This window comes from Triturus cristatus, chromosome 3_2, assembly GCF_964204655.1.
Source record: "Triturus cristatus chromosome 3_2, aTriCri1.1, whole genome shotgun sequence".
In the NCBI taxonomy this organism is placed as follows: Eukaryota; Metazoa; Chordata; class Amphibia; order Caudata; family Salamandridae; genus Triturus; species Triturus cristatus.
The window spans coordinates 150401116-150427158 of NC_140584.1; the positions used below are offsets into that span (position 1 = coordinate 150401116).

General features: G+C 44.2%; 1 protein-coding gene across 1 annotated transcript in view; it reads right to left on the reverse strand.

Annotated features, from left to right (window-relative positions):
• The window catches only part of LOC146856917 (nicotinamide N-methyltransferase-like), a 56086-nt gene extending 32420 nt beyond the window's left edge, over positions 1 to 23666 (reverse strand). Inside the window, exons 1-2 of the mRNA XM_085647384.1 lie at positions 23341 to 23666; positions 11807 to 12014 (exon numbers count right to left, since the gene is read on the reverse strand). Of these exons, the coding sequence (XP_085503510.1) occupies positions 11807 to 12014; positions 23341 to 23494 (362 nt within the window). The 5' untranslated portion in view covers positions 23495 to 23666. The remainder of the gene's footprint in view (positions 1 to 11806; positions 12015 to 23340) is intronic.
• Positions 23667 to 26043: the final 2377 nt, after the last annotated feature.

The window sequence follows — 26043 nt, forward strand, 5'->3', positions numbered from 1 at the left end:
TGCTTTGAGAGGAAGGATTGATCTAGTTTGGCCATTTTTTCCGAGAAGAAGTTGGCGAGTTCTTCACATCTAGCAGTTGAGGCCATCGGGTTAGGGTGAGCTGAGGAGGTTTGGTGTTGAATATTGTTAAACTGTTCTCTAGGTCTGTTTTTGGTCCGATAGATTTGTGTACAGAAGAAGGATGCTTTTTCATAAAAAAATTGTTTTTTGTATGTAGATCTCGATGATCCGAGGAGTGTCAGGTTTGAATGGGAGGGATGTTGTCTCCAGGTTCTATCAATTAGTCTTAAGGAGCATCTTTCGTTATTAAGTTCTGGGTTAAACCAGGATTTGGAATGGATGTTTCTTAGAGTTTTAAGTTTAGGAGGGGCCAGTTGGTCAAGGACATCTGTGATGGTTTTATTAAAGTGATCAGTAAGCTCATTTACGTTTTGTGACAAAGGAGTGACGAGCAGTTGGGCTTTGAGTTTTGACTCAATTTCGCCAGGAGGGATACGTTTTTTAAGTTTCTTGTCCATTTCATTGGATTACTTTGTTTTCGAGGAGAGAGGAGGCTGTGTAATGGAGATGGAGAACAATATGCGGTGGTGGTCGGACCAGTCAATGGGGATGATGTTGGTCAGGGTGTGGGTGGGGTATTGACAAAGTTGTTTGAGGTCGTTGATCTCGAGAATGTTAGTGAAGAGTTTACCATGCCATCTCGGCCCTCTAGTACTCTCCTGCCATATTCGGGGTGTGGTTGATGTCAGGACACAGAAGGTTCCCGATGCTGCCCCCACCATATTTTTCCCTGAGGTACCCTCCCGGCGACATGTTATGGTTGTCCATCCTGTAGGCAAGGTCGTTCCGTGGCTTATGTACCCAATGATTAATCAACCTCAGTTGGGCTGTCCAGTAATAGTGTCTGATTGAGGGTAGTACTATCCCACCATCATACCAACCTCTGGTCAACTTTACCAATGAAACTCGTGATGTTCCCCCATCCCATAGCAGTTGCCTCACCGCCGTGTCTATTTGCTGGAAGTAACGTGGGGATACTGGGTAGGGTGCGTTGTGTAAAACGTAAAGGAACCTGGGCAGTGCCATAATTTTAAAGAGTGCCGCTCTCCCCAAAAGGGATAGCAGGAGCGAGCGCCAATGTTGAGTATCATTTGCTAAGCGACTTAGCAGGGGTGCCAAATTGTGTTCATAAATGTCCAAGGTGTCTTTAGTAATGTAAATGCCCAAATATCAGAACCCCTCAGTAGCAATCTTGAGATGACATCCTCTGGGAAGTGAAGGTTTGTTACCTGCTAAGATATATATTATGGATTTGTCCCAATTAATTGGGTATCCAGAGGATTTGCGATATAGTGCGAAGATACGTAACATTCTACTGATCGTCACCTTGGGGTCCGCAACATACATAAAAATATCGTCCGCATACAGAGAGATCTTATCTTCTCAGTCCGGTGTCCAGTGGAGTCCACGGATCATGGGATCTCCCCAATCCAGGTAGTCAAGGGCTCCAGATTCAAAGCGAACAGCAGGGGGGAAGGAGGCCTCCCTGCCTCGTTCCCCTCTGCAGCTCAAAGATCCTCAAGATGTTGCCATTCACTGAGACCTGTGCCTGTGGCTTTTCATATAGGAGTTTTACCCAGTTTAAAAATTTCGGCCCGAAGCCTAACCTCTCTAATACTGCATACAGAAAGGAACACTCCACAGTATCAAATGCCATAGGAGCATCTAGTGATATTATCAATGCATCTCCTTCAAAGGACTCTGCCTTGCCAAGGGCCCCATGAAGATGCCTGAGGTTCAGCGCAGTATTCGGATTGATCATGGTGAATCAATGAGGATATCACGGGGAGCAGGCGATTTGCAAATAACTTTGCAAGAATTTTTGATTCAGCATTCAGGAGAGAGATCAGCCTATAAGAACCACATTCGTCTGGAGGCTTCCCCAGCTTTGGAATTACCACAATATAGCCACTTACTGGTCCCTGGGAAGTATTTTGTGATCATAGCTTTTATTAAACATGTTCTGCAGCAGGGGCAGCAACTTGGTTGCTGTTAATTTGTATAGTTCAATTGGCAGGCCGTTGGGGCCGCCAGCTTTGCCGGATTTTAGGTCTCTGATTGCTTTTGCAATTTCAGACTCTACCAGGTCTTGTTCTAGGAGGTGCTTCTCTTCCAGTTTGAGAGATGGTAACTGGAGGGTGTCCAGTAATTCCTGGGATTCGCTGATCGTGGCCCTGGTCTCTGGGGCATATAATTGCTCATAATATTCAGCGAACGCTTCAGCTATGGAACTACCTCTTTGGATGGCGATTCCATCCCCTCTCCGTACCTCTCATAACCATCTAGCGCCCACTGATTGTTTGTCGAGCCACACCAGTAACTTGCCTGCTCTGTCTCCAACTTTGTATACGTTCTGTTGTGTCGCTTTTGCTGCCTCCTCGGCAATTGCCTTGTATTCTGCTTGTTTTAAGGATAGACGGTGTCTAATCTCATTCTTGTTGTCTGCAAGTAGGTGGGCCTCCAACTCTAAAATATCCTGCTCTAGTTTGTCCAGTTGTGCTCGCTTCTGTTTCTTCTCCCCTGCTATCAGCGAGATATCCTGGCCCCGAATCACTGCTTTGTATGCCTCCCAAAAGACGCATGCCGAACTCACTGTACCATTGTTTTCTACCATGTATTGGTCTGTCGCTTCCTGGATTTTAGATCTAATTGCAGGGATTTGAAGATACCAGGGGTTAATCCTGCCCAATCGTACCTTTCTGGGATCTTCTATTTCGTAGTGCACACATAATTCAGAGTGGTCGGAAATCCCACGGGCCAGGGTGTAAGCCTCACGGAAATTAGTTACCTGGTGTCTTGGGGAAAAAAGGTAGTTGATATTGGACATACTACTGTGTGCCCCTGAGTGATATGTGTATTGTAGTGTAGTGGGGTTGAGCCTCCCAACACCGCACCCGCTTGGTCTTGCAGTCTCGACAGTAAACAGTCTATCTCCGGGAAGAGAGCTGCATTACAATCGCCCCCAGTCATCACCACCCCTTCCAGGAGATTCAAGAGAAGAGCCCCAAGTTCAGGCAGGACCAGAGATTGCTGTGTAGGGGGGAATATGTATTGAAATTAAGTTAAAGGTGCGTCCCTCCCAGCCACCTGAGACACCACCAACCTACCTGTGGATCATGTGTGACCTTAGGATTTGTGAGGGGAAAAGAAGTGCATACTAAAATACTGACTCCTCTAGCACCCCTTGTGTATCCAGAGTGTGCAAGGAGATTATATCGCCATCAATGAAGTGCCTCGTAGTGTGTTCCCTGGATATGTGTTTCCTGCTATAGGACCATATCCAGAGCATGTCTCTTGAAAAACTGGAGGACTATCCCTCTTTTTATTTTGTCCCCCAACCCGTTCACGTTCCCGGACAGGATTTTGAAACTTTTATTTCTACCCGGGAGGGGCCCAGTATCTGGTTTCTGTAGACCACTCGACTGTACTACGCTATTCTATATTATGCCTCGAGTATCACACAGCATACCATTAATCTACGTTGGCCCAGAGTATAGGACCTGTGGGATGAGCAAGGTTGCAAGCTGGCAAGGGGAACCGCCCTCCTTGTCTGTCTTAGATCTGGTTGTCGTAGATGGCAAAACATTACATATAAAACAATAAGAAAAACCCAATTCCACACATCCCCCCCACCTCCCTGCACCACAGGTTAAAACTGCCCGCCACCCCAACTATGCAGAGTGCCTCTAACTCCAAAACACATTTCAATCTTTTGAGGAGCGGAAACTGCTGGCCCTTCCAGCCGCTACCCTCCCCACTGAACTTCGTGATTTTCATCGCCAGAGTCTCTCACATTCAAATCTTACAACTACCTGCATAGAGTTCTCAAAGCCCCGTTACATAACAAGAGCTCACGCTGAATAACTAGTTCAGAATTGCATCCCGATCCCCTCCCCCATTCAACAGTCCCAATTGACCCCCACTCTAGTGGTTACATCTCTAAAATAGTCTTTGTCCCCATTATTATTCAACATTGTTCGAGTCTTAGCTATTCTGCTTCTCTGTGTGACTTACGGCCTCCCTTGTGTCGATCCTCTTCTAAGCAACAGCACCTACTCCGCCACCTCTCTTTCTGTGCTGCTCCTCCGACTGACTGTTTGCCATCCTTCTAGTCAGAACCAGGCTTCCTCGGGGGTTTCAAAAACTGTGGCTTATTGTCAGCAATCACACTCAGTCTGGCTGGGAAGATCATTGCGTACTTTAGCTCCCTATCCATCAGATCCCTTTTAACCTCAAGAAATGAGCGTCGATGTCTCTGAACCCAGAGGGTGAAGTCCGGGAAAAAAATGACCCTATTATTGTCCTACTTCACTGGGGGTCTGACACAGCCCGCTTGAAGAATCACGTTGCATTCTCTGAAGTGAAAAATTCGGGCTATTATTGGACGTGGGGGGTTTCCTGGTCTGGGTGCCACACCTGGAATACGGTGGGCTTGTTCCACCCAGAAGTATTTAGATAGGCCTTTAGGTTGGAGATGATTGCAAATCAAGTCCTCTACAAACAGATCCACTGTTCTGCCCTCCGCTCACTCTGGGACATCAAGAATGCAGACGTTATTTCGCCAAGAACGGCCCTCAGCGTCTTCCACTCAAGCATCGAGTCCTTGCACCAGTTCCTTCAGCTCCCCTTAAGTCTGAGAGCTTTGGTTTCGGCTTGGAGCGTGGCAATGGCGTCTTCAATTCCCTTTATTCTTGCCCCCATATTCCTCAAATCAGTTCTTATCAGGGTCACTTCTGTCGAGACCGTGTCTATTTTGTTTCCCAAAGAGGTTTGTTCCTTTTGGATCGCAGTTATTATATCCTGCAGGGTCGGGGAGTCACCTTTTTTTCCGGTTTGTGTCTGGTTATGAGGTGCATCCGTGCTTCCTTCACCCGTCGTTGGTCCTTCCCCCTGGGCTGGGCATACTTGTCCATCTTTGTTTGGAGGGCCATCTGTTGCCCTTTTGCAGTCATTATGTGGCGCCTTCCATCGCCGCTGGGTGAGGGTTAGAAGGGAAACAGCCTGCACCTACCAGGAGCCGTACGACTACCCGTTGCCTGTTGGGAGTTCCAATCCGGCCCCACTCCCACCTCCAGACAGCAATCCTCAGAATTTTGGGGTCAGTGATACCCCACTATGATGGTGGTCGCGGTCCTCTAGGTCCCCAGTAGCTTAATGAAGGAGTCTACAGGAGAGCGAAGCGGCATATATGCACCGCCCGTCGTCTTTTGTGGGCTGATGACCCTCGGCGTTCCCCAAGTCTGCTGATTCCTGTATCTTCTTGTGCGGGCCTAATTTACACCATTTGTGGTCACCACTTTTAGTCAGTTCCAGCTTTGCCTCCCTCCCTCAGTGCCTAATTTCACCAACTGACTCTCTTGCTGCCGAGTGCCCCAGGAGAAAGACTTTCTTGTGCCTCTTTGAAGCCGGTCGTTGCAGAAGACCGCCTTTTTACACTTTGGGGGCCACCCTTCTCTTGGCCGCAGTGCTCCCCTCACCTCTATGCCACTCCTGGGGGATTCCTTGTAGTCGCTGAGTCAGACGCTTTAATTGAAAGCTGGGTCTTTTCGCTCCAACAGCCCCAATGCACGGCCCAACAAGCTGTGGGCTTGTAACAGGGCTCTCAGCCAACGTCAGGCGACGTCCCGGCCAGCTGTGCTCCACCTTCCCTCACGCTGCCTCCGAGAGCCTGCTGGCCGCTTGCACTTGTAGGGTCACCGAGGGCTCCACTCTGGACGAGCTTTACTCTCACCAGTCCTATTGTGCTTCTGCACACGTTTCATTTCCCTACAGCTGTGTTACGGATCACTGTGCAGATATACGGGGAAGATTACTAACGGCTGGTCGTAGCTTCACTAAGCTGCGGACATCACGGTCGGCAGTTGGCCACGCCCCCCCAGGATGGGGACTCTTAGTGAAGATAATACATGTGGGCTCTGTTAACCTGTATCTTGTGGGTAGTCAACTCTATAATCCTTCTTGAAGCAAGGCACAGTCCTCAGGGCTGTAGTACCAGATTGTGCAGCAGGCACAGTCATTCAGAGTGCATGCCTTGTAGTAAAAATACAGATTTCTGCAGGGCAGTCCTTCTTTTCCTTGTAGTTTCAGGAAGCAGATCTGAGAGACTACGCAGCTCTCATATATTTATTAAATGTTCTGGGGTGACTAGCATGGGGGACTTCTGTCCATTGTGTGGCATCTTTTTTTCCCACAAAGCACGGCCCTTCCAAAATCCAACATGGATGATTTTTGTCCAGAGGAGTGAGAGTGAGCTTAACCAGCCCACAGTAGGGTTCATAGACATTAGCTCTCCTCCCCCTGACCACTGCAAATTCTTGCCCTAAGTCTGCCATATGGCTGGGGCACAGGATTTGGGGTTAGGTACATCTGGCATTCCTTACTGATCTGCTCTCTCTTTGAGGTCAGTTTACTTTACCTAGTCCCCTCTGCAGCACCCATCATCACCAGCTGAAGAGCTCTCTCTTTCAGAAAACCTCACCTCTGGCCAGGCCACTTATCCCCTAATCAAAGCAGCCTGGCTAAGCCTGTTAAGGCTGACCAATCAGCAGAGACCACTAGAAGGATGGATTTTGGCTTACAGAAGCAAAAGTTCTATACCTTCTCTTCTATACTAGTTATGATGAATTCAGCAGTGGTGAGTTCTTGACTTTATCAATACTAATCTTTTAAGTCCTTGATTGATATTTCACTACTTTCCTAGCAATAGTTTTATCTAAATAAAATATTGCAATGTCAGCCTATGGATCCAAGTATTTGCAATGGGAAACGAACTTAATGGGCAGGTTTTCCTCACCAGGGCATATAAAGCATATAAGGTCCCTGCTGATAGGTACATGCCACCCACCCCTGGGAAACCTTAGGGACACCTGTGGAGTTGCCTAATATGTAAACCAAGGCACAATATCACTTTTAAAGTATCCATACCACAAACGTTGAGTTTGCATACAATTTACTTTTAAAGACAGTCTACAAATCCAGGCTGTCTTTAAAATGACAACAGTCACTCAGCAGTGCACACATGCAAGTATAGAAAATCTGCTGGGCTTCTAATCTTTAATGCTCGATTACACACTAGGGACTGAAAGGTGGTTTAAACCCCCTAGCCCTATTATATACTAGGGACTTATAGGGTTTGTCAATACCAATTGTGAAAATATACTATTAAAGACAGGCTGCAAGGCATACTGCCTTTAAAAGTACAGCAGGCACACAGCACTGCACACATGCAAGTACAGAAAATCTGCTGTGCCATTAAACCTACATGCCCCATTCTATACTAGGGACTTATAGGTAGATTGCACCCTCTGGCCCTTTGATAAACTAGGGACGTATAGGGTCTTTCATTTCCAATTGTGATTGTACTCTATTACATGTACTTTATTACACATTGCACATGTTTAAATAACATCAGAGATCTTGACATTGGTGGAACGAAAAGAATGGGCAGTGACAAAGGACTAACACAGTTCTTAGTAAAAATACAGAGTTTTTAGCCGCCATGTCTGCAAAGGCATTTAAACATATGATGTTCCTTTTGTTCAGCCATAATGGAAATGTTCACAAAGTCTCTCATAGACAATACCACATCTCATCTTGAATAGAAAAAAACGAAACGTTTTTCTTACTGCTATGCCTCTAATGCAGACTGTTTTGGTTGTCCTTAGCGAAATAACAGCCTCCGTCCCCCAAAGAATTAGACTGGTGCCATATTAATAGTCCTGAGGTCCCTCGCCGCAGCCTTGGCTTTAGATAGCCCACATTCCTACAGGTTGTAGGCTGTATGCCAACAATCCACCAATTAAATAATTGACGGCCATCAAGGTCGGTAGGATAGTGTAGCGTTGTAGCCTCGGCGGTTCTGGCAGTAATTGAATTAAATGCTCCCAGGTTCACCCAGTCTGCCGAACTCCGGGCGGGTGCTATCTCCTGTAAACGTGAGGGTGATTCATGGAAAATATTGCAGCTCCAAACACAGGCTCAAAGCACTCACGGGACATCTGATAGTTTTTATTGAGCAAATGCATTTCGGCACCTTTGCCTTCCTCAGTGTACTTTGATAGCCTTTTAAACTGAGCACTGAGGAAGGCAAAGGTGCCGAAATGCATTGGGCTCAATAAAAACTATCAGATGTGCAACTCGATATTTGTGATTCGATATTCTGTCTCTGCACCGTGAGTGAGCACTTAGGTTTATCAGAGGGTAGTGCTAAGCAACTGTTGTACTCACAGAGGCAAACTTTGTTCTAAGGTAAGTACTTTTTAAGTTATTACTTACCTTAAGTCAATATTTTTGACCATGATATTCCTGCTGTCGATATTTCTGACCCAGGAGATTTGCAACTTGACATTTGTGCAACTCGATATTTGTGATTCGATATTCTGTCTCTGCACCGTGAGTGAGCACTTAGGTTTATCAGAGGGTAGTGCTAAGCAACTGTTATTCTCACAGAGGCAAACTTTGTTCTAAGGTAAGTACTTTTTAAGTTATGAATTTTTAAAGTTTGCAAAAGATATCACTGAAGTGGGCAATATCGCATAATAGAAGTACATGGGATAAAGTAGGAAAAAGATAAAATCACACAGTTGGTTATCAAGTTTCACCTTCTGGGTTTCGGATAGTAGCAAGGCCAGGTCCAATGCTTCAGCAGCAGAAATTTGGCAGCGTCCCGGATTCAGCTGGTAGCGGGGGGCTGAGGTCGGTGGAAGCAGGCGCTCTACAAATTAGAGGGCCACCTGAAAACGCACTGCACATCTGGTATTAAGGGTAAGTCCGGTGGGTCCCACTCAAGAGAGCAGGTTGCAAAGTCCCGAGGACCATGGGAGCCCAGCTGGTTTGTAATTGCTCAGGCCGAGCGGGCTGGGTGCAAAGCAGATGGGCAGCCAAGCTCTGTGCATCAAGAAGGTTCTTGTGGTCCGGGTAAGTTAGGTTGCAGAGGCTATTCTGGGACAGCTGGGCCACTCGACATCTCTCAATGGGTGTCTGTGTCCTGTGTCATTGGAGTCTGGATTGGACTGTTTTCTCTTGGTCTTCTGTGTAGGGGTTCTGGTAACCTGGGTATTGGTATGGCATGGCTCTGGTAGGTCCTAGTGTCTTCTCAGTTGTTGAGAGGCCAAATCTGACCCTTCAGAGGTGAAGTATTTCTTCTTGCTTGGGTGCTGTCCTGGAGTCCCCGGAGAGCAGCAGATTGGTGAACCGGATGTCACTGTTCGTTGCCTGAAGGCTGCAGGGGAGCAGCTCCTCTACTTCAAGTGAGGTTCTTTGCAATTTTTCAAAGCCTGGAGGTTCTTGGAAGCCTCACAGTTACAGGACAAGACAGCAGACTACAATGGTTAAGCCCTAAATGCAGCCAACAGGGTTTGGCATCAATTTTCTGCTGCAGGTGGTTGGTTCACGGGTCAGCAGCTCTTCTTTGTCCATTGCTCTTCTTAGGTCCATTAAAACTAAGCTGCAGGGTCCAGGGATGTCACCTAAATACTACATTTTGGGACGTTAAAGGGGGAGACAGGTAGTATCCAATGTGCTACCTACCTTTAGGAGAGTCTATGTGACTACCTCCTGTGGAAAGGGGCACTACTCTAGCCCTGATAGGTCAATTTCTGCCATCTCAAGATGGAGGAATTGAAAAGTCCTGTCCACATCACCTGTCCCACCTTAGGGGTGGCGCTGGCTGGATCTGGGCATGCCTCCTAATTTAACTAATTTTCCCGCATGTCCTCCCACCAAATATGGAGTCTGTGGAGAAGAAAGTCACTTTCAAGATTCTCACTCACGCCTACAAATGCCTGCACAACAACGGACCCAAATATCTCAACCACAGAATAAACTTCCACATACCCAAAAGGAACCTGCGTTCATCCAACCTTGCGCTGGCTGAAACCCTGCGCATCCTCAGGGCCAGATCAAGCAGAAGATCGTTTGCCCACATCGCATCCAAGACCTGGAACGAGCTACCGGCAGACATCAGAAGTGCCCCCTCCCTGAACACCTTCAGGAGGACCCTGAAGAACTGGCTCTTCGGCTGAACGGAGTGGCTCATGGCTGAACGGAGCAGCATACCCCCACTCAGTGCCCTAAGTCCCTTACGGGTGATTAGCACTCTTAGAATTCCCTGATTGATTGATGATTGATTGATTGAAAGTGGGCTTGGCATCCTCCACAATCTGGAGATACCTGGGTTGCATTTCAAAGGCGGCATCATCTTTGCAACTTCTTGTTCTGGAAGGCCATCCAGGCCTGGAGGGAGGAGGTGTGAAGCACTTATCCCCAGAGCAGATATTGTTCCCGGCCTCTGGGAGCACTGGCTCCCACCCCATGATGTCAGAAACATGTCTGGTGGTGGCATGCTGCCTAACACTAGTCATAGACCACACCAGTGTGTGGTAGGTTTTCATGGAACCCTCCAAAAGGGTCTTCTGTGTGCATTAATTAATAAATCCATCACTGGCATTAGTGAGGATTTACTAAGATGAGATGTTTGGTACCAAACATCTTAGGGTAGAGTGAAGCCATCATGAAGCTAGGAAACATGTAATGACAAGTATCCAGCGCATGCACTCTCTACGGCTTCTCTGTGCACTCACAGTATCTAAAAATTGACTTAGATATTGTAGGGTCCTATCTGCTCATGCAGATATGTCAACACTTGGGACATAGTGCACCCTGCCTTAGGGCTGTAAGGCCTGTAGTAGGGATGACTTACCTATACCTCATGCAGTGTATCTGGGCATGTGTGCCATGTCAACTCTTCCGTTTTCTCTGCACAAAGACATGCAACCTGAAATAGCAGTGTAATTGACCTGGGTGAGTGGGTCTCTAGGATGGCACAATTTGTGCTGCTTCCCCAGAGGACCCTCTTCACTACCCATGACTTAGTTCCAGGGTTACTATTTACTAGGGACTTACAGGGATGGCTGGAGTAGTGGCAATTGTGCTTCAGTATTAAGAAAGAGATCTGGCACCGGGAACCTGGCTAGCAGGGACCCAATGCACTTTCAATTCAAAATCACATCAGAAATCAGGCAAAATGTCTGGCTAACCATGCCAAAAGAGTTACTTTTCAACAACCATTTGATTGTTAAAATCATTGGCAACACTAATTATATCTTTCTGAGTAATTATAGGTATAATTTGCAAACAATAGTGATACATTTATCTGCCTAAACCTGCATGCAAGGTTTGAATATGTTTCAGATTTTTTATGAATTTTCAAAGCATTTAAGTAGTTACCCTATAAATGTGTAAGTGTCATAAATGCCCCGGAATGCTCAATATATGTGTAGTTTTACATACGGAAATGTACACTGTAAATTTTTTCATGTGGAAATGTGAAGTTAGTGCGTTTTATCAATATTTTATTGCTACTTCAGACATCAAATATTGTTCATTACTGCTGCCCGATAACTCCTTGTCTCACGACTTGTAAATTCTGTGGGTGCTTTCTCCTATTTCCCACCCTGAAAACGCACATACTTCTAACCTTAACAGATGTAAATCTCCACACATTTCAAGGCTGAACAAGCCTTTGCCTGTTTGTTGGAATAATTACTTACTTGCAAGGTGTTTTAGAATCCTCTGAATATCTACAAACCTGCAAGGTGTGCGTGCACCCCCCCCTTTGAATTTAGCTCTCTTTGAAAGTTGCACCATACGGTTGGAAAATGTTCTCCACATTCTTAAAATCAGTAAAGTATATTGTTTTGATTTTTTTTTAATTGAATATTATCAGAATATGCTTTCTCTAATGTACCTGTTGCCTTCCAGCTCACAGACGATTCTTAAAACTGGGGTCCAATCAAAAGCACCAGGTTCATTTCTCAGCCACTTTTCATAGATTTGGCGGTTCGTGTCAGTCCAATCACATGCAATGATTTCCTTAAAGCACTCACAAGCTGACATAATTGTATGGATGGCAGGTCCACTTCCAATGTCAATAAGTAGATCACCTTTCACATCACCTGGAGTACAAAAGAGGAGTAGGGCAGACAGGTAGGCAGAGTCAGTACAGTTTTCAACAAACTAGTTCTTCAGAAAGGATGATTCTCACATTAAATAACTGAATGCGGAGGATAAGAATTACTGGCAAGGACAAGAAACGCTAATAAACAAAGGAAGGACTACTGTCCGTGCCGTTTTTGGAGACAAGAGGAATCTAAGGACGTTCTGATGTGAGGACCAAATGAAATGAGTTTCAACTGTAGTTGCCAACTTTTACTGTGTCAAGGTGGAAAATAATGAGGCACATGATGTGAGATTCTCAAATGTTCCTTATGGGTTTAATTGGTGATCACATCTTAGTTTTGTTCAGTTTCCCTATAGACGTCAAAGGATACAGACCTTCTCGCAATATCTCCATTGTGTGGCTTCATGCTGTACAATACTTCGACTTGAGAGAACCTTTACAGACGATTACTGCAATGCTGACATCTTCCTTTCTTTCTGGATCTAACTAGGGGTGTCCCAGTCATATTTTTTAGTATAAGTTTAGTGAGAAAACTTCAGTTTCACTCATGCCTAGTCAAGAAGAACGAAAGTCATATTCTGCTCATCAAATCATTGTCCTGATTTTCTTCATCACTATTACTAAATTTCTTTATGTTTCATATTATTAAGACTTAACTTCATTAGACAATTTGGGGGCATATTTGCAAGCCCCTATCGTCACGGGAACGTCCCTTTTTAGGACGTTCCTGTGGCGATAGGGGCTTTGCCTTATTAACAAGGCAGCTTTAAGTCACTTACCATGGCTTAACGCTGCCTTGTAAATAAAGCCCCCATTTAGGATATGCTTAGCGTGAAAGGAGAGGGCAATGAATGCTACTGTGGGAGTTCCATAGCAAAACCCATTGATTCTGACGCTGCCCCTTAGTTACAAGGGAGGAGTTAATAGGAGGCAGCCCCAGAATTAAGACCAGGAAAAACCTTGTGATTCCCTGGAGCAACAAGGAGAAATGTTTCATTTCTCCTCGTTTATGCTGTTTTCGTGTGTTGCGTTGTGCAACACACATGCAAATAGCAAAAGGCCAATGACTGTTTATGTCCAGAAGGTCTGCACTTCCTGCACATAAATAATCATTTAAAAGAAATGCTGTTTTGTAACTTCTAGAAGCACACATAGAAGTTACAAAACAGCATTTAAAGACTGTTTATGTGCAGGAAGTGGGGCGTTCCTGTACATAAACAATCTTCCCCAGCACGCAGACACCCTTGCACTGTGGTGCAAGGGTGCCTATGTTGGCACTAAGCTGCTGAGTGTAGCACCAGCACAGGGGGAAATGCAGGACTGCACCATATTCTTGTAAATATGGTGCAGCCCTGAGTTTCTGAAGTGGCGGAGTGAGGCGTTAAGCCAGGAAGGCTACCCTTCACTCCGCCACTTCCCTTGTAAATATGTCCCTTGGTTTGGAAGTTGTGATCCTGTATTTTTACAACATATTTCTAAGATTGGTATATATCAGCCTGGCTCTAAATCTGTAATAGAATTACACTTAATCTCATCTACTGACTTGGGTCGTCATTGTGCAACCAAATGGGCTTCAGTATAAATTAAATTAACTTGGATGACGTGCACTCTTCTTTATTACTCAGACATCAAAAATGTCAGTTGCAGGGAAAATTGCAGATGCGGCCCAGGGTTGCTGCACTCCCTTTACAGTCTCTCACTCAACACCCTTCCTGGTCCTCTTCTGAAGATGGAGCAGGGTGCCTTTTTAAGTGCTGATAGACAGAAGTATATTTAATTTACAACAAGAGCACCCATATAAGGTCGGCCTGGGACCATGGGAATCATGTAATTATAGACAACAAAAGGTCCCTAGGAGCAAGTAAAAATAGAGAAGGGAATCAATAAGGACCCAATCAGTGCTTATTTTTAAAGACTTGTCCAGACGGACAGTGGTCATAAATTTTACTGATATAGTAATTAAGCAGCAGTTACAAAGAGAATTCACAAAGTTGGACACAAGCCTGTGTTCCGTACAATAAAATAGGGAGAAAACATAAACAATAGACAAGGTTCAGGCAAAAGAATGTTTGGTACAATTGGCAGGGAATGGAAAGTAAACTTAACAAACATTACATAGGTCACCCTTATGTATAAAGCATAGTATAGTTAGGAACATATAGGGTGTGTACAAGTGTCGACGGCGTTTCGATCCTACACACGCAATATTAGGATCATCATCAGGACAACATTAGTAAGGCCTGTACAATTTAACCTGAGTAACCTAATTGAAGAAGGGAAAAAAGGGAAATGAGCACAGAAGGCCTAAAGCGGGCCTGGGTCATCAGATCCATTGGGGTGGGCAAATCTTCAGGTGGTGATCAACCACACAGTTAGTGAACCTGGGACTGACTCGGTAAAGTCCACTTGGACTTTTTTTATCTCCTCCTTGCCCATCCTTCAGGAGGGAATAAGGGTCAGAGCCTTTTGCCCTGTGGTTGTGATGGAAAGTCTCCACAGGACATGCAGGATTTTTTTAATGTTTTGTAGTTTCTATCAGGGGCTCCGGAAGTCGTATATTATCCCTTTTTTTAAAAAGACAAAAAGCAGGACATGCTTTTACCTTCTTACCAATGCTTACAGGTAACACTGTATTTTATTTTTGCAGATTTTTAAGGTCTGCTGTTAGGCTGAGATCCAGATTTGATTAAAATATGAGGGTCAGTTATGGGCAAAAGTGTCGCTGAGAGACTATTTTTTATATATTTCTTTAGTATTTATTTGAACTTTCCATATAGTTTTTACTAATACAGTATTAATTTTATTGTATAGCTATTGAAGTGTGATCCAGTATGTGTATGAGTTTACAGATTTTTAATGTTATACATCTATTTCTTTCCAAAACATTCTACTCTGCATATTGCTTAATGCTAGATCCCTAATTAAGCATAGCTCTGAATTCCAACTATTTATGAACACTCACAGGCCAGCCCTGGCTTTCATTATGGAAACGTGGGCCGACTCCTCATGCATTTCAGGTCTGTTAGTGGCGCTACCCCCAGGCTTTGCCATCTATAGACATGATTGGCCGCACAAGCAAGGCGGGTGCTTAGCGATTGTCCACAATGCCAAACTAAAAATCAGCTGTAATCTGGCTCCTTCAAAATATTGTGAAGCACTTTCTTTTAAAATTGCACTAACTAATACCCAAACTTTTATTGACATGTACCTATATCTACCTCCTGGTAGCAGACCATTTTTTTTCACAGAAAATCAGTAATCTCCTGGAGGGACATATGCTTTCTACACATTCCAGGTGGCTTTAATTATCACCTAAATGCACCTCACAGTATGGACACATTTGCTCTCCTTTAGACCATGTCTGGTCTTGGTTTCCCCAAATTGTAGATGGCCCTACACATCAGGCAGGGCACACCCTATACTGAATCTTTACAAATAATACCTCTCTAACTATAACTAACACTCTTCTATTAGCATGGTCCAACCATAGTGCTACTTTTTTCAATCTTACATGCAACACCACAGATCATAGGCCCAAAACCAGATCAGCTACTTTCACCTCCTGAGCCTGCACAATATTCAGCAGGATCATTTCTATGAAAAATTAAATATTTCGCATCCCAAACCCTACATCAACATTGGCACAGCTTCTTCTCAATACACAATTTGGGTTTACAATGTTGGTCATTTGCTGGCCCCATGCAAAATGAGCACACTTATACTGAACAATCTATCAGACCACTTGTTCAAAGCTGAACTTATGGCACAAAAACAAAACTGTTGCAGACAAGACAAAATATGGAGGCGCAACTACAATGAGCCAGAGAAGGGTAATTGAAAGCTCTGCTTAGCTACTTACACGTCTCTCAGTATCAGAGAGAAGACCGTCTATCTCACTAGAAATATAGAGGAAGCAAAAACCTTCTCAAAAGAACTTTTACAAACAGTGACTAAGCTAACCACTGACACCTCCAAAAAGATAAGTTCCAACAGCTAATCTTTCTGCAACACCTTAGCCAATTTCTTTTTGCCTAAAGTAGAAGCAATTTATGATTTATTCTCCTATTCGAACACTCATTTGGACAATATCAGTGTCCCCACCATCTCACGTGAAAACCCGTGAACCCTCAGTGAGCTCACACTGCCTACTCTAGAACAGGTTGCCAAAATAATTAAGGACACATCTTCTGAATTCCCCCATGACCCTTGCCCACCACAAGTAGCCAAATTAGTGGTGGAGACCATTGTACCTCAGTTAACAGCTATTTTCCGGTTCATGATCATGATTGGTCAGTTTCCTTCCATTTGGAAGAAAGCTTCCATACTTTAATTATTTTAAAAAAGCAGTTCTAGATCCCAAAGGTCCCAGTAGTTATTGCACCATTTCCTGACTCGCCCTGCCATCAAAGATCATTGAAATAATTATGAATATCCAGCTGGTGGACCATATTCAATCTAATGATCATCTAGATACCACCCAATTTGGCTTTTGCAGTGGTTACAGTATGAAAACAGCTCTGATCAAGGCTACCGAGGAGATCAGGTGCTTGATCAGGGGAGAGGGGCAGCCTTCATCCTGCTTGATCTCTCGACAGCTTTTGACATGGTAAATCATGGGTTGCTGTTGGAACGGTTGACAGAAATCAGTGTCACTGGATCGGCCTGGAATTCATTGAAATCTTTCATTTCGGATAGAGAACAGGTGAATAGGAAACTTTACTCCACACACATTTACAACGTGTGCCAGTACCCCACATGTTTACTCTACAAAAACCTTTCCAATGCAGGGCTTTACAACGCAATCCATTACAACGCATTGTCCATTACAGCGCAATTTACTATTCTAACTCCATCAGGACGTTGTAATGGGGGATGCATTGTAATGGTTTGTGGTGTAAAGCCCTGCGTTGTAAATGTTTTTGCGGAGCATAAAATGCGGGGTAATGACATGCGTTGTAATGCATGCGGAGTAAAGGATTTTAACCAGAAAAGATAATCTGGCTGTACGAGTTTGTCTCTCATCCTTTCTCTTTCCCATTCAGGGCCCCTCAGGTGTCCTCGCTAAGTCCAACATTATTTAATGTCTTCATTACACCATTGGCCAGTGTAATTAAAAGCTTTGGCTGCTCTTTGACTTCTTACGCAGAGGACACCTAAATCGTGGTCTCGCTGGTCAAGTTGAATACAGGCATAAGCGCCAGTTTTAGTGATTTCATGCAGGCAGTCAGCACATGGATGAGTGGAAACTGCATGAAACTGAAAGCAGGAAAAACAGAAGTGATGCTTTTTGGTGCACAAACTGCCTTCTGGACCCCATCCTGTTTGCCAGCTCTTATGGGCCCTCTGCCAACACCTTTCGCTAAGACCTGGAACCTAGGAGTTCTGATCGACAATAAAGTAAGCTACACAAATCATGTGAGTACTCTGTCCTCCTCAGGCTTCATTACTGTGAGAATGCTAAAAAGAGATTCTCCCATGTATTCCTGTCCAGCTCCATTAAACTCTTTTTGTATCATTAGTAGTGGTCAAATTGTGTTCCTGTAACGGCCTACTACTCACACCAGCACATCCTCAACAAACTGCAATCACTGCAGAATGCCGCTGCAAGAATTCGCCTAAGATTCCAAAACATCACTCAGTGGCAAAAGCCATCAAAAACTTTCAATGGCTACTTATGAGACAGAGGATTACTTTCGAAGATCTCCATATTGCTTGCAAGGCACTTCATGGCCTAGGTCCGACTTCCTTCAACAAAGCTTTAACTGATGTACCCCATGCAGAACCCTACGTTCAGCCAAGGCCAAACATATTGTTGTCCCCGATTCAAACGACCCACCTGCGGTGGCAGAAGTTGATTTTTGAGCACCCCAAAAACCTGTAATGCTTTCCCATTGCACATCAACACTGCATCCAATCCTATGACTTTTAGGTAACTCTTGAGAACCAGGTGCTTTAACACCTAGTAGCTCTTCAGTCCATATCTCTGCTACTATTCTCCTGTTGCAAAGTCAGCACCAAGACACCTCCAGGTAATCTAGTGCTCTAGAAAACTTATTAACATAAAACAACACTGTATTCTGATTGGATGAGGTATCCTGACTTACTAGCTTTACAGCAAATGTAATGGTATATTTTCTATCCCTCTTTCCATCTCTAGCTCTGTTCACTCCTCTCTGTGGAGGCCATTTTCTCATGCATTACAATGGCTATCGTTTGCTATCGTTAGTGCACCTGCCTCTCAGTTTGTTAATGGTTCTCTCTTTACAGTTCTTGTGTGTTTTCTTTAGAAACTCTGTTTATAACTATTGACTTTTCTTTTACTGTACGAGCACTCTAACTCCAATATCTAGTGTGTCCTATTTTATATATTTTCACCCCTGTTGGCTTACAAGTTACACTTTAAGGGTAACTTATGAATATATAAAAAATAGGATTTTACCTATATTGCAGAGGCATTTTTCTTTGCAATGTTCACTGTGAGGTATTTAAACTGCGGTCCATCCAGAGCACAGTCATGTTCTTGGCTGTCATTGTAGGAAAGTGTTCTTTTAGTATAGTAACCCCCACGTACTCTCTTTGCCCCATTGCTGATGGTTATGACTTTAATAGTGCACTATAGCCAGTTGGTAAGGCCCCAGTGCTAGTGTTCTGTCACAAAAAAATGATACATGTGATTTGGTAACCCAATTGGCAAGGACTTTAACCCCCTTATCTGTCCCTGGTTTACCCAGGACATGGGAAATAAAGGGGTCACCAGGTCCTGAAGCACTATTTGCACCACCGTGGGTGACCCACGTAAACATATGACAGCAGTCCTGCCATTGCAGACTGCAGGAGCAGTGCAAACTGCTCATACTCGACTTTTCCCCCACCATGTATTGGAAAGTCAATGCACTATTTTTAAAATGAGCCAGTCACCCTTAACGAAGGCCTCCTAAAGCCCAGGAGGCAGTCTGGGTGCATTATAATTAAAGGGGGAACAAATATGTGCAAGCTTATATGTCCCTTTAGTGGCCTTTTCTATTAGGGCTACTATAAGTGATCAGTGGTCCATAGGACAATATAGCCTGGCACCCGGGTAAACTCGAGGTTGTCATTTCCATTATGGTACTTCTGAAATATGTCCTGTTTAGTTTGAAACAACATTCCTCATCACTCCTGACATGATTCTTGTGTTGAGGATGATGTGGCATCCATATAGGTTCCTACCTTAGAGGTTGGCCATCTGGTTGCCCCAGTCTTTCCTGTGCTCTGGCTGCCAGCCGCAGTTGCTACTGCCAAGACAGGAATCTGACCTCATGCCAGGAGGTGTGAACTCTTCCAGGATTCAGAAACAATAGCTTAGATGGAAAGGAGGTCACACCTCCCTTCCTGACAGGACGGCTAGTGGAGTGGCACAAGGCGGTGAGTTTCAAAGCTTACACCACCTTTAATAAGCAACCAGGCTAACTCCCAAAGGAGGAAACAGCCCTCCTCCTGCACCCAGGCACATTTGCACCAGGACCATCAGAAAAAGTATTTAGTCAGGAGGTGTACACCCTTAAAAGGTTAGCCACACCTTTGTGGTGGTCGACCTGGCCTGTACAGCTAAGAAAGATCTCTACCATTTTTAAAAGTGGCAGAATACAGCATTCTGGGTAACAGGTGATATACACCCCCGGGTGTGGTCACCTCGGGGCATATTATCCGCTGCAGCCATAAGCCCATTGTCCACTTGCACCTACACCCTTAATCCTCCTAAATCTAAGATGTAAGGGACACCCCTGGCACCAGAACCTCAGTTCTAATCAAACTTCCAACAAAGGACACAGAAGAGACAACAGGAGCTGCACAAACTAAAGGAGTGATACTCTTCACCAGTGGCATCCTTTCTGGAACTGCCCCCCAGACAGAGGGACCCCTTTGACCCAGGGGCCAAAGGCAACTCCAGACTCCCCTAGACTGGTGCCTTAGTCCCCTGCACACAGCATACCAGAACCAAAGAATCGCTGATCATCAGGCCCTCCAAGGGATCACCCAAAAGTAGAGGGTCTGTGCATTGTGCCAAATGTAGGCCTGATCTTGAGCAAGTTTTATGTGGCTACTGTTTTCCCCTGGACCTATGGCTGTCAATATAACTTCTTGCTGACCTTACTGCTGTCAAGGCTTGTTTGTGGAAAGTCTGGCAACTACCACCTTACCTTTAGTAGATGCTGCAACTCGAGGAACACTGCAGCAACTTACTCTGATGCCAGCAGTGGGCTTGTTGTTGACTTTTTACACCAATTTCCTCACCAGCACCATATAAGCGGTAAATACAGCTCCACTGTGACTCTCGCTTCAGCACCAAGGACAGTCAGGACAACTGTGCACCCGTTATTCTCAAGCCAGGTAAAATCAAACTGTGTGTCATGGCTTGGTCCTAGGAACTGGCATCATCTTTACCCTTCTTGGGTTCCACATAACTCGATCTGCAAGTGATCGATTGTCACAAGTGCTATTTGTTATTGACCGCAGTGCTAAAGTTTTGCATTATTGATTTGAACTGATTATATTTTTCTTCTAAAATCCATAACTCTGGTTATACTTGTCAGACTGACTTCAGTTTGGTGTCTAAATTAAAATAAAAATCTGCTTTATTTTTAATAAATGAGTATGAGGTGTGCAAATTACTTATTGTCCCTGTTGGTACTCGGAAATGCTCAACAATTGTCCCTCTAGTATGAATACAGTGCTGGCCACTCAAAGCAGTTTAATTAAAAACTGAGAAAGCCATGAGGTCTTCATTAAATAGTTACCAAATTTCTTTGTCCAACCTTGTATTTAGTCCCAGGGTTTCGGTACATGCAAAACAGAGCATTTTGGGAGCTGTACTCATAGTTCCATTAAGATTTGTGAAAGGAAAGCACAGGACTTTGACAGCTTTATCGCAATATATATCACAAAAGAAGAGGGAGGAGACTAGGAGCTGATTATGGTCCAGTACCCGTGCTCTTTGTGTGAATCTCAATTCAAATGGGAGTAACTGTTCCAAGATAGGGTGCAATAGTCACCCGGAGCAAGAGTAAGAAGAAGAAACAGGAATGAACGGAGTGGGGTCCTAGGCTTAAACCCTGTAAGTTTGAGGCAAGCGTAAATCTTGCCTCTTAAAGGCCCTCACACACCCCGAAGGATGTCATGCTTCATCATCGGGCGGCTGCTCCTCTTCGGGCTGGCGCTGCAATGCCCTACAGGTCCTCCGAAGGGTCGCTTTGGCCGAGATCTTTTTTTTGGTACTGCCGTATGATGAGTGAGGGTGTGAGATAGAGGCTTCTCGGATTACAATTGCATGACTGAATGAGTATTTAAAACTAGCTAAGGGATAGCAAAGTGAATTAAGTTTAATAAGGAGGGTTCCCTTGTCAGGTTAAAAAACACGGAAGTCGAGTGTTACTGATGGGGCATAATGTGCCACAGTGACTTCAGGACAACATGTTTCGCGCTTTGTAAATGGTCAGAACGATCCCTATCGCTTCTTCAGGACCAGTGAAGTAAATAAATAAAAGAGATCATCAATGTGTCAAGAACCCTACACAGGGGGAGCGGACCTCCCTTGTGACCAACTACAAGGTGGCTATGCCTATATTGGTTGGCCACCTCCGTTACAATCTATTCTCAAGTTATAGGTTGCTCCATAGGCTAGCACGTGCAAGAGCCCACACCGTAACGGGAGTTGCCGTCGGGTGCTCCACTAGTCAGCACCTACCCTAAACGCATGTCTGCCTGCATATGAATATTGGTTGGCCGCTCCTGTTACATCTAGTTGAAAGTTATAAGTTGCTCCATAGGCTAGCACGTGCAGGAGCCAGCATATTCATAAAAACATTGGCATAGGCAAAAGCTCAGCACTTTAGAGCTGGTAAATATTGGCTTATTCTTCTTTTCCACATCATAGAGTTGTATGATTAACTGCCTCATCTTTCTCCTTCTCCATCGTTCTTGGGACCTTATCCTACAATGGCCTTTAGAAACCAGGGCTCTCAGGTTGTTGGGGCGTGAATCTACATGCACAGCAAATGGAGTGCAAATCATGAACAGCAACGTCCATCTTGAAGACTGTTATTTAACCGTGTCGGTCGTTGTCACAGGTACATGTGCTCATGACATAGTTTATTGCCACTGAGTGCAGATGTAATCATTTGGTGTGTGAAAACAATTGTAACGTTCCTGACTACCCACGAAGTTCAGGCTTTGGGGATATTCACATCCTTCCCACTGGATGCCCACCTGTCACTCACATGGAGGCCAGCCCACGAGTTCCAAGCCAGGAGGTAACAGTACGAATGTAAATGATTTGCCACATTAGTGAATTTTCCACAGCTGCACATCTCTACTTAAGGTGTGTATGGCCCTTTTCGTGCTCTTTATTAAATCAGTAACAGTTTGTCCTGCTGCTTTATATACGTTGAATTTAGGACGACAGTAAAAGCTTCCCCTGATTCTTAACCGCAAGTGCGTTTTTTCAGTGCACCATTTATTACGTATATTCATATTTTTTTGTTGAAAATGATTCTATGCATCAGCTGTTCTGAGTTGATTTCATTGCACGTCTCAATCTCTTGTATCTTTTATACTGTTTTGGAAGACTAGCTGTTGCACACTAAACAGTCCTCTGAATAACTCATATTTGTTCGCACATGTCAAATACGTCATAATCTCATTGTGCTTTTATCCTAATGTGCTCTAAGATTTTTTGTTTCAACTTAGATTTTATTCATCTCTAACCCGACGACCCATTCCAACAAGTGGGAACAACACATTATTGCAAACATGGAGATAGGCGTTATGGACCTTCAAGGATATGGGCAGATTAGATAATCGATTTAAATGCATAGTCACATGACCAATTCAAATTGTCAAGGCTAGGTACCATTTTGTGGTACAATGATAATAATTCAAACACAAGGAGACGGCATGGTGAGCAAAAAAAAACGATGCATTTAGGTCCAGATCTCTGTTCTGGGGTGAATGTATGACATTGTTCTGCATTCTGTCCATCAACTGTTGTTTTTACAATGATAATTCAATCTGGTCGCATGAGGCACATCTTTCTGCGTGTATTAACCTGCGAGTGATCAAGGATCCTGCCAGAAACGTTTAGTATATATATTATATACAATTATATCATATAAGTATGTGTTATGTTATTATATAGTATATTAGAAAACTGAAGAAAGTTGATGAAATAATTAATATTGTGAGAAAGTAAAACAGAAACAAATACATAAAACGTCACATTTACATGCACACCTTCACCTGCTAAAAAATACATTAAAAATCAATGCAGTTATTTTACTACTTACCGGATGAGAAGGTTGTATGCAGATTTTCCAGTAGAAAGGACAAATAGTAACCTTCGACGTATACATTAGAATTTGGATTGTAGTACATTTGCAAATAGCTCTCTGTATCAAAATCTTTTTGATACAAATCTTTTACGTCGGATTCAGATTCCATGGTGTCAGGCTGAATATCTGGAGGAAAGAGTGATCATTTTATCTCACACAGCGCCTTTTCTACTGTTGCGAAATGGATCCTTGATGCCCTGCCAAGCTTGTAATACAGTCATGGTGAAAGCCAAATGGCGCTTATGTAACCAGGAAGTTTATTTACAATGTACCTGCACTTCATATAAAAGTCAGCCGTCCATGTGCTTATGAGAAACATTCAATGCTTGCCGTCAGCTGTGCGGGTGCAGAGAGGGCGGCTATTTCATGGCACCATGATCCCTCCCCCCGCCCACACACACACATCCACATCACCCAAGGAGTGTTCTGAAACGTACATTTATTTAATCATTTTTTAAAACAATTTTATTCCGCTCAGATTACACTTGTTCCGTAATCAATGAAAGGACAGTTTCCATTGGCCCAGGGCAATAGCGCTATATATTAGAAATTTTGACACACTGATAGCAAAATGTTCCGAACTAAACACGAAGAAAGAGAAAAAACACCTTATTGTTGGAGTAGAAGGTCTATTCCACCCATTATTGGCCCTCTGCCACTCTATCTGGAATGCATCTCCTTCAGTCCCAGAAGTCATGCTGTTGCTCAATAATGCTGTGATTCATGCCAGGAGTAGATTTAAGCATCTTGTGATTGAGTAACAGGTAGAAATCTGGGTCACACAGCAGTTATGCACATGCAGCACAATTTGCCCATGTTCAAATCTTCTTTGAGGCTTAGTACATAGGTGCTTGCAACTTTTATAAATCAAACCCAGCTTATTTACCGTCTATTCACCTTCCAATTTTATTGTCCCCTCATTTTTAGGTCTCGCATGACCCAGCGCATGCGCTGGTCTGTGAAGACTTATTGTGAGGGCTCAAAAAAGTGCTACCACTGTAGCATAAAGCTACAGTGCATGTGCGCGGGCGCGCGCGCCTCACTTTCGCGGCCGCACAGCTGCTTTGATGTTTGATCGCGATTGCGATCACTTTCACTTTCGCGGCCCTTTGATGTTCTCCGTGAGCCGTTTTTAGGTCTCGCCTGACCCAGCGCATGCGCTGGTCTGGCGAGACATTTTGTGAGGGCTCCAAAAGGTGCTACCAGGCCAGCCTAGACCTACAGTGCATGTGCACGGGTGCGCGCCTCGCGCTTTACCTCTATAACTTTCACATTCGCGGCCGCTTTGATGTTTGATCGTGATCACTTTCGCGGCCGCACAGGCCGCTTTGATGTTCTCCTTGAGGCTTCCATAGATTGCAGCAGTTAAAACAAGCATTGGCACAGCCAATAGGTCTCGCTTTTGGGACCTTATAAGTGTTTAGTTATGCAACTGTTGCATGGCTAAACACTAAGTGTTTAGTTATGCAACTGTTGCATGGCTAAACCCTTATAAGGTCCCAAAGGCGAGACCTATTGGCTATGCCAATGCTTGTTTTTCCTCCTGTTTATTACTTCTATGCAGTAATGGTGGCACTCCTGCGCCGCCATTACTACAGAGCAGTAATAAACAAAAACAGGCATTGGCATAGCCAATAGGTCTCGCTTTTGGGACCTTATAAGTATTTAGTTATGCAACTGTTGCATGGCTAAACACTTATAAGGTCCCAAAAGCGAGATCTATTGGCTATGCCAATGCTTGTTTATTTATATGTGAAGTCGTTTTTATAGAGTGGGGTGTGGAGGTAAATTAGAATATACAATAGAAAGGAGAGACTAAAAGAGTAACTTAAGCAGGAAGAAGAAACTGCAGAAACTGCTGTTTAGTTTTTAGGTAGATTCTGAAGAGATTGTTTTGCAGCCCTGTGGAAACGTTCTTCGTCACGTTAAAGCTGTTAAAACAGGAAAGGAACTGATTTACAAATCTACAGGCAGATGGATTTCCAGAAACTCCTTCAAGACAATTCACAAATCTATTCCTAGCAGATTCACACTTATAGAATGTTAATATTAATAACCCTTAAATAGGGTAATTGGGCAGGCAGAGGCAACTGGGCTTAGCTGGGAGGGTTGAGGCCTTTTTACTCTTGCTGTCACGGGGCCAGATCTAAGATGGAAATTGAACATCTCGGCCAAGTTCTACCTCTCTAGTACACAAGGGGGAGGGAAGTCAGACCTACACACAACCTCGCTAAAGTCACAATTGAACATCCAAGGTACCTAGGTTTTTGGTCATTTCCTGGAACATGACAGTTATCCCAAGACATTGGATGATGACATCTTACCAGCGATTCGCTGTTGCATGTTTCTTCATGGACGTACTCTCCCCATCCAAGTATGTTAATGACACATTGATGGACGCAACCAGTGATGAGAGATCCAACTACATTCTACTGGATATAAGGAGTGATCCAGTTATTTTAAAATGTCTAATGGTGTACCCAAAGGATTTCTCTTTTATTTAGAGGGTACCCTCATGAGCTGGAAATTTTGGTAAAACAATGTTTCATGCATCCATTCAATCAATCAATCAATCAATCAATTTATATAGCGCGCTACTCACCCGCTAGGGTCTCAAGGCGCTGGCGGGGAGGGGTCCGTTACTGCTCGAAAAGCCAG